Source organism: Solanum stenotomum, chromosome 5 (assembly GCF_019186545.1).
Source record: "Solanum stenotomum isolate F172 chromosome 5, ASM1918654v1, whole genome shotgun sequence".
Lineage (NCBI taxonomy): Eukaryota > Viridiplantae > Streptophyta > Magnoliopsida > Solanales > Solanaceae > Solanum > Solanum stenotomum.
In genome coordinates, this window is record NC_064286.1 from 49,654,493 (window position 1) to 49,663,914 (window position 9,422).

The 9,422-nt window shown below is 34.7% G+C and overlaps 1 protein-coding gene across 1 annotated transcript in view; it reads right to left on the reverse strand.

Annotated features, from left to right (window-relative positions):
- Positions 1–1,380, reverse strand: part of LOC125864111 (uncharacterized) — a 14,246-nt gene extending 12,866 nt beyond the window's left edge. Inside the window, exons 1-2 of the mRNA XM_049544041.1 lie at positions 1,302–1,380; positions 901–1,205 (exon numbers count right to left, since the gene is read on the reverse strand). Of these exons, the coding sequence (XP_049399998.1) occupies positions 901–1,205; positions 1,302–1,380 (384 nt within the window). The remainder of the gene's footprint in view (positions 1–900; positions 1,206–1,301) is intronic.
- Positions 1,381–9,422: the final 8,042 nt, after the last annotated feature.

Consider the following 9,422-nt stretch of genomic DNA (forward strand, 5'->3'; position numbering starts at 1 on the left):
GGTCGAGGGTAGGAGTGAAAAAATGAAATTTTAAAGTTGAAAATATATTTTAAAAACAGACTCAATTTTTTTTGGGGAGGGAGGGGGGTCGAGGATTGGGGTGAAAAAATAAACTTTTGAAGTTGAAAATATTTTTTAAAAACAAACTTAAATTTTTTAGGTGGTGGGGGTAGGGTCGGGGGTAGGGGTGAAAAAATAAAAATTTGAAGTAGAAAATATTTTTTAAAAACTAACTTAAATTTTTTTTTGAAGGGGGTGGGGGGCTGATGTGGAGGGGAGCGAGGGTAGCGGGTGGGGGTAAAAAAATAAAAACTTGAAATTAGAAATAACTTTTAATATTTTTTTTGGGGTGGTGGTGGTAGGGGGTTGGGGTTAGGGTTGAGGGTAGGGTAAAAAATTGAAGTTAAAAACATTTTTTTAAAATGAGTTTTTTTTTTTTTTTTTTGGGGGGGGGGGGGGGGGGGGGNCTAGTTTGAGAGTAAAGACAAAATAAATTGATTTTTTCTATAAAAAAAATTGTAATTTGAACTTGGAAGGGAGTTTTGAAAAATGTTTTCCTTAAGTTTTGAAGGAAAGTCCTTAAATTTGAGGAAAATGAGTTGATTTGGAAAACATTTCCCAAAACATTTAACCCAACCAAACATGAGAAAATTGGAAAATATTTTCCGGAAAATGTTTTCCTTTATACGAAACACACCCTTAGTGTTGATGTAACATGTCTTGATCAATCCTTGTTGAATTCTTTCCCGGATAAAGTGGCAATCAATTTCACTATGTTTTGCTTTCATGGAAAACTGGGTTGGTTGTTATTTGTATTGCAGTCTTGCTGTCACAGTAAATTGTTACAGGATTATCTATAGTGAACCCCAATTCCTTGAATAAATTGTGTAGCCAAACTACCTCAGTTGTAAGTGTAGCAAGACTTCTATATTCTGCCTCTGTAGAGCTTCGAGAGACTGTATGTTGCTTCTTAGATTTCCAGGAAATGAGTGAGTTTCCATACTTCAATAAGTTTTCAGTAATAGATCTTCTTGTATTTGGGCATGATGCCCAATCTGCATCACAAAAGCCAACTAAGTGTGGCTGCTTCTCAGAACTCATGAGCAGTCCTAAACCTGGTGTTACTTTGATGTATCTAACCACCCTCAAAGTTGCATTCCAGTGAGATATCTTTGGCTTTTGCATAAACTGACTTAAACATTGCACTGAGAATGTTATGTATGGTCTAGTATTAGTCAAACACAATAACTTTCCAATCATCCTTTGATACCTTCATATATCAGCAAATAACTCATCATTACCATCTTGAGTGAAGTCAGCATTTATGAGCTTGATATTACACTCTAATGGAGTGGTTGAAGCTCTTGCTCTTGTAGTCATGTTACACCAGCATCATAAATCAACTCCAATGCATATTTTCTCTGGATCATGATAATACCCTGGGCTGATCTGCAAAACTCAATGCCCAAGAAGTACTTTAATTCACTTAAATCCTTAATCTTGAAATGGTAGTGCAACACCCTTTTAGTTTCTTGTATCAAACTGTAGTCATTTCCTGTGATTAACAAATCATCCACATATACAAGCACAATCACCAATGTTGAACCTTTTCCTTTTGTAAATAAAGAATGATCTAGCTGACGTTGTATGTATCTTGTTTTAGTCAATGCATCAGTGAGCTTTCATTCCACTGTCTGGAAGCTTGCTTGAGGCCATATAATGACTTGATGAGTCTGTAGACTTGCTTATCCCCATTACTAGAAAAGTCTTTAGGAAGTTCCATGTATGCTTTTTCTATCAAATCTCCCCATAAAAATGCATTGAACACATCCATCTGGTATACCACCCAGCTCTCAGCTGCTGGTATGGCAATAATAGTCCTCACAGTCACCATCTTCACCACTGGTGAAAATATCTCTTGATAGTCAATCCATTTAGTTTGGCTATAACCCTAGGCTACAAGTCTAGCCTTGAACCTGTCAACTTCTCCATTTGCCTTGCACTTAATTTTAAGCATCCATTTACATCCTATAGCACTCTTTTCTGGTGGCAACTTCATAACACTCCATGTACCATTATCCTACAGTGCAGTGATCTCCTGTTTCATGGCCTCCACCCACCTAGGATCCTTGATAGCCCCCTCATAGGTTATTGGTTCTATTTCAGCAGACATTTCACTTAAGAAAGCTTGATAAGAAGGAGACAAGTTCTTGTATGTCATGTAATTAGCTAATGAATGAGGGTGTGCAGCAGAATCAATTGCATTAGTAATATAATCTTTCATCCAACTGCCACAAGTCATATATGGTATAGCATTTGGTACACCTGGATCAATAGCATCAATGGAGCATATTCTTTCATTTTTTTCTTTCTCTATTGCTTCTATTGATGTATCATGATCAAGTTGTTGATGTGCATCATCAGGAACAACATGATCAAGATCATGAATATCAGTAACTGCAGGTGTGTCAAGCAACTCATCATCAATAAACACTTGTCTAACAAAAGGTGGCATGTGTTTGTCCTGCAACTTACTAAAAGGAAACATATGCTCTTTGAAGACCACATCTCTACCTACTATATATAAACTTCTTGAGACTCAAGTTGTATAACAAGTACCCCTTCTGAGTAGATGCATAGCCCATCATGACACAAACATCAGCCCTAGGAGAAAACTTATCCTCATTAACAAGTGTAGTTGCATAGACTAGGCAACTCATTGTCCTTAAATGATCAAGTTTAGGCATGGTACTGTGGAATACTGATAAGGTGACTGTCCCTGCAAAACCTCAGTAGATATCCTATTTATCAAATGCACAGTTATTGTGACTCATTCTCCCCAAAACTTGATAGGGATAGACCCTTGAAACCTTAATGCTCTGGCCACTTCAAGTATGTGCATGTGCTTCCTTTCTACTACTCCATTTTGCTGTGGAGTGTGTGGACAGCTGCTTTCATGGATGATTCCCAAAGAAGATAGAAGGATATTGCATTCTCTGTTGAAACTGATTACTGACCAATGCTAGAAAAGATTTCAACACCACAAAAATATCACTTTTCAATTTCAGTAAGAATAACCAAGTCATCGTTGATTTATCATCTACAATAGTCAAAAAAAATATCTAAGACCATTATGTGTAGCAAATCTATAAGGTCCCCATACATCAAGGTGAATTAGATCAAACACATTGCTAGTCTGAGACATACTGATTGGAAATAGAAGCCTAGTTTGCTTTGCCAGTGGACATACAGGACAATTATTACACATCCTAACATCAGATTCCTTTTCTACTAAAGACAATTGTGTGAGTACTTTAATAGAGAGATGACCCAGCATGTTGTGCCAAACCATGCCATTTGTACCTCCCGTCTTTGTCATCATTACTTTGTCACTATTATTATTTGGTCCTTCATGGGAGAATTGATTTGAAAAATAGTTTAAATCATCAACTTCTTTACCAATCCCCTTCACCTTTTCATTGGAGAGGTCCTGAAAAACACAAAACTCAGGAAAGAAGCATGTAGAACATTTCAACTGCCTAGTTAGCTGAGATATTGATAGCAGGTCATGTTTAAAATCAGGCATTATCAATACATTGTCTAACACTCCACAACTGCCTGAATAAGTAACTGAGGTGGTCTGACCATTAGGTACGTATACTCTCCTACCTAGAATTTTATCATATGCATTAACATGATCCAAATTAGCTAGATTGGATGTCATATGACATGTTGCCCCTGAATCAATTATCCAGTTATTTCCTCTTTTATTTGTATCATGTGTAATACTTGCACTCATGACAGCTACATTGTCTCTTGTTCTATTAGGCACTGCACATGTGACAATATCATCAAAAGTATAATGTTTGCCATATCTACAGCTCCAGCATCCTCTTCTCCATTCAGTAGCTTCATGATCTTCTCATACCGACTAGGAGTGTAGTTAGGCTTAGCAGCAAGAGCCTGCAAGTTAGTGCGAATGGAATGAAAGTCATAAGCACTTTGTTCAGGTTTTGATATTGTGTTCACTGCTCCAAAAACGTCACTTCTCAACTCATCATCACCCTTTTCAACCTGTACATTGTTAGCAATACCTTTTCATCTAGCTGAATTCATTCCTCTAGATTGATTGTAATTGTGTTCTGCACCTTGTGCTCTCTTTTTGAACTTCCAGGATAGCGAACCAGTTTGAAACAGATTTTCTAAGTATGACCATACATTTGACAATAGTCACAAAATAGGTTCCAGTTCACTTTCTTTTTAGTACTGTAATTTCCTCTCCCATTATTCACTGATGAATCAATTTTATCTCCTTCATATCGATTGTTTCTAGGATAATTCCCTCTACCTGCATATAGTGTTATAGCTTCAATCATATCTTCACTAGTACGCATGCTTGAAGTGAATCTCTAACTCTCATTTGCCATTATCATAGCATATGCCTTACTAACACTTGGCAAAGGGCTCATCATTAGGATCTGACTGTGTGCATGTCCATACGTCTCATTCAACCCCATTAGAAAGGCAAACAATCGCAAATACTGCATGTGATCCACATAACTTTTGGATTTCTCACAGATGCAGGAAGGTGGGGGTACAATTGCATCAAATTCATCCCACATTAATTGTAGCTTGGTAAAATAGGCTGAGATAGTTGAATTACCTTGGTGAATTGTGCAAATTTCTCTATGGAGTTGATAGATTCTCGATCCATCAATTTTATCAAATCTCTCCTTCAGATCTGCCCACACCATTGCAGCATCTGATGCATAGATCATCCCACTCAATAGCTCATTCGAAGTGGTGTTCATGATCCATGCAAGTACAAAGGCATTGCACTTCTCTCATTGCTCTGCAAGTTCTAGGGTATAATCACATTTCCTACAAGTTTCAAGGACAAATCCAAATTTGCTCTTTGCTCTGAGGTTGATTGCCATAGATCTAATCCATGGTGAGTAGTTCTCTGCTCCAGTGAGTTGAACAGTGGTCAGAACACTGCCAAGAGTATCTGACGGATGAAAATAGAGAGGATGATTCCTCTTCGACTCAATCACTTCCAGTGTTACTGGTACATCAATTTCAGCTACCGATTCTTCAGTCGTATCAGACATTGTTGCACATTGTTGCTTCTACAGAAGAAACTCCACAATCGAATTGTAAACTTGGATCAAATAACTATTGATTCACTGAAGCTCTGATATCATATTGAAATCAGTGGAAGAAAGAATTGAAAGCTTCTAGTAATTCATTCTGGGAAAACTGAATACAATAAATGGTATGAAGCATATATATATACAGGTTGTTGACATCACTAACAAAATACTCTGTAACTAACTGTAACTAATTGAACATTAATGACTTAACTACAATTAATTAACCACTTAACTAGTCACTATCTTTAATAGCCGCCATTAGAGAGCCAAGAAAATGTTTTGGGGAATGTGATGATTTATGAATCAAAAATAGAATAGTAGATTGTATATTAGAGAGGAAGAAGAAGAATAGAAGTAGAAGAGTAATTCTCTGTTTTTATTTCCAAAATATTACTTTACAATGTACAGAGTTCTCTTATTTATAGTCTACCAGAATAACTAACTTCCTAACTTGATATTCTAACTTAACTGTCATTCTAACTAACTCTGTGTTTACTTGCTTCTTCAAGTAAACCAATTCACCTAACTAATACGTTTTTAATTTTTTTTTTTACAAAACTAGTATAAACATACTTTAGAGTAACGTTTTAGGCTTTATTTGATTAAAAAGAAATTAACGCCGTTAAGTAAATATACGTTACTGACAGTAACTATTTTAGATTAAAACGTGACAGAGGCCTACATCTCTTAACCAAACGACGTTTTGTTTTTATTTACTTCAATATTCCATTACCTTTTGTTGTAAAACCCTTTCAAACCTTTTGCTGTAAAAACTATTGTGCAGCGACAATTGAAAAATTTCTCAGCCCCCACAACTCCGTTCCCGGCCGATAATTTGTGGAAGAAGAGAAGGTGTGAAAGAACAAAAACACAGAAAGACAATGAATGGGTCAAAACCCACCATTTCGTGGATAAACGGTAGCTCTTATATTTCAAAATCAATTTTGAGGCTTTCTTTTTGTAATGAGTTTCACGATAAATTATGGCTATAAATCTTCCGAAAAGCTTGGAACCAAGTTCATTTTTCTGTGTTTGAGCCTTGAGGTATGTTTTTTTTCTTACAAAATAGTAGAAGGAATGCTTGAATTTTAGAATTTCTATCTTGTTGTATTTATATCGTTTTTGTTATATCTAAGCTTAACTAAAACTTGAAACTTTAGAGTAGTGAACTAAATGTGCTAAGATTTGTTGACAGGCTGAACCTGAAGTTTCACCTTACGCTGTACAATGATTATGATGCCAATAGAATATAGAGAGAACTTCTAGTGTATTTATTTTTCATTTACTTTATATGATGGCCTGAACCATTGGTCAGTGAGGATTCATAGCCGATACAAATTACTTTATATGATGGCCTGGGGACATGTGTATTAATTACTATAATTGGTTGTGGTAGATTTTTTGGTGGTCGGAAGAAACATGATCAGTAAAATTCATATAGCTTGTGCTAGGTGAATATTTGTGGCCCAAGGATTTGGAATTGGGGTCTTATTTAATCTGTGGAGGATGTTTTCTGTAGGATGGAATTTATGATTTTGACAAAGTACCTGCATTGGTAGCCCTTCATCTGAGCTACAATGAACAGAGCATATTTTATGGCCCTTTTGAAGGTCAGTAAGTTCTTGAAATTTTGGTATAGTCACAACCCTTTTGAAGGTTAGGAAGGTCAGTGAGGATTCATATAGTTGCATATATTTTGTGAAGGGTGTATATGCTGCATTAGCGCAAGTGTAACTGACCTGTCTTCTGTTAATACGCCAAAAAGCTTTTAGAACACATGCCAAAAAATCAACATTGTGCAAGTAGTTTTAGTACTGTAAGTAGTTTTAGAACTAGTTAAAAATCAACATTGTGTTCAGTTGGCTTAGAAAAAAACATTATCATATCATAATTTATAATTTTTTGATATGTATTATATGACAAGAATTCTCTATTAACTCCTAATTTATGCAGAAATGAGCTATTGAGGTAGCGCAAAAAGCTAACACGACTTTGTTTGAATACGAGCACATGTCATACTTGTTTGAGAGCTACAAAGTGGTCGTTGGGCGTATATTCTTAAAATAATATCTCGTCCTTTTGTAATTACGTTGTGATTCCTTCAAAGTTTGTGAATAGTGGTATTTAGTACTCTATTAGTAATGGTATTTAAATTTGAATTGTGAAGTTAAACTTAAATTCTTCAAGTTTGTGAAAGTGCTATTTAATAGTATTACTAATTGTATAGTCTCAAACATTTCGAGTTGTTTGAAGTATTAGCAATCTGAGCATTTCTAAGTTAAGTTAGTTTTTTCGATTGGGACGATGATAGAATTCATTACTTCTCATTCTAAAATTAGGAGATGGTATGAGATTTCATGAATGTGTACGGGATGAGTTTTATGTTGAGAAATTATGGTATGAGATTTCATGAATGCGTATGAGATGAGTTTTATGTTGGTTCTTCTTCATGTGATATAGTAAGCAATTGAAGATTGTTGCTTTCTTTTGTTGTTGGGATAATGTTTTCAGAACCAGGAGAAAGGACATCAAGACCAATTGGTCATTTTTTCAGAAAAATTTGCAGCTTTGTTTGAGGCATGGTTTATTACTCACCGGAGACTTTTGTAATTATCTATTTAGTTTGAGGCATGGTTTGTGTTTTTCCAATGGTTATGGAAAGTAATTTTGCTAAGATGGGGGTTATACTTCCACCTCTAATCAGCTAATGATATAAAGCTGATACAAATTACGTTATATGATGGCCTATTTGGTTAGTGAGGATTCATATAGTTTGCAAATTTTATAGTAGAATAACCATTGGGAGGTCTCATTCTTTCTCTATATTTTTTTTACTTTCATATTTTTATTCTCCTTAGACAGAGGTGATTATAGTTAAGGTCAACACATTAAGTAGATACATTGCTAAATCCGTTCAATCGTTCAATGAAAAAAACCATGTACACCAATCTTGTATTAGCTGTGTACTTGACAAAAAATAGGAGCACAAGGCTTATTATTAACACCAGAAGAATTCACCTGAGGGGAAAAATTTATGACACTAAAGTCATTGCTAATTGTAAAAAAGAAAACGATACTACCAAAAAGACATCCTTGAGCATCAAGCTAATTATTTGAGTTACATTACAGTAGATAACTGAAAGGAAATTAACACAATTGGACATCGATCCACAACTAGAAATTAACATAATTGCACTAATAAAAAACTATTCACTTAAATTTAATTACGATTGGGATTTTTTTAAATTTGTTTTACTGAAAAACATTACTGTGAGTAATGTTTTATAGCTAAATTTGCAGTATTCGAAGGTCGTGATTGGATTCTTAAGAAACGTTTTCGTAAGTAACGTTTTAAGTTTTTAGGATTGGATTCGGTGGCCCGTAATTGAATTCTCAATAAACGTTATTGTGAAAAACGTTTTACACCTAAAACGTTACTACAGTAATGTTTTACATATATGATAGTAGTTCAAATGATCAATGGAATTTGTAAGCCTCCTTGGAGGATTCTAGGTATCATTGATGAAATAATACTCTTAATTAATCACAAAAATATAACAGTTAAACATTGTTATAGAGAGACAAGCAAATGAAGTGGCAGATGCTCTAGCAAAATATGCCACTCAAATTCAAGACCCGAAGATTTTTTTGCAAGAAGAGGATCTTCTAGAAGTGACTAAAGGTCTTCTTAGGATGAATAAATTGGATTTTCCCACCTTTCGAAGAAGAGCCAAGAAGACTAATACCTGAAAAATTGATCCACCTTGAATACTTTTATTTATATGCATTAACAATTGTAGTTTAAATTCATTAGTATAGTTGTTTTGTTTTGTTAAGATCTCTGGATCAGTTGCTTAATAGGATAGGATCTTTCTTACCCTAAGATGTAAAAGGAGGTTAGGCGCTTGCTTTATGTCCCCCTCCATTTGGTTGTTAATATCATTAAGTTTTGTTGGGAAAAAAAATAGAAAGGCGGTTAGACTGTTAGCGGGATCTTTTTAGTTTTCTGTTAGTGTTCGAATTTTCTAGCTAAATTAACATTAACTATTTAACAAACAATTAAAAAAAATTAATTAGGATTATTTTTAAAAAAATGGAAGAGCCATTCAAATATTACTCTACAATCGAACTTATTAAAGACTCTGAATTTATATTTAAAAAGAGGAACCAGATGATTAATAAAGATTGTAACACTTAACTATGATTACTGCAAGATTTTTTTTTACCAGATTATTATTTTCTGGACAAAATTTTTATTAATCCAAGCAT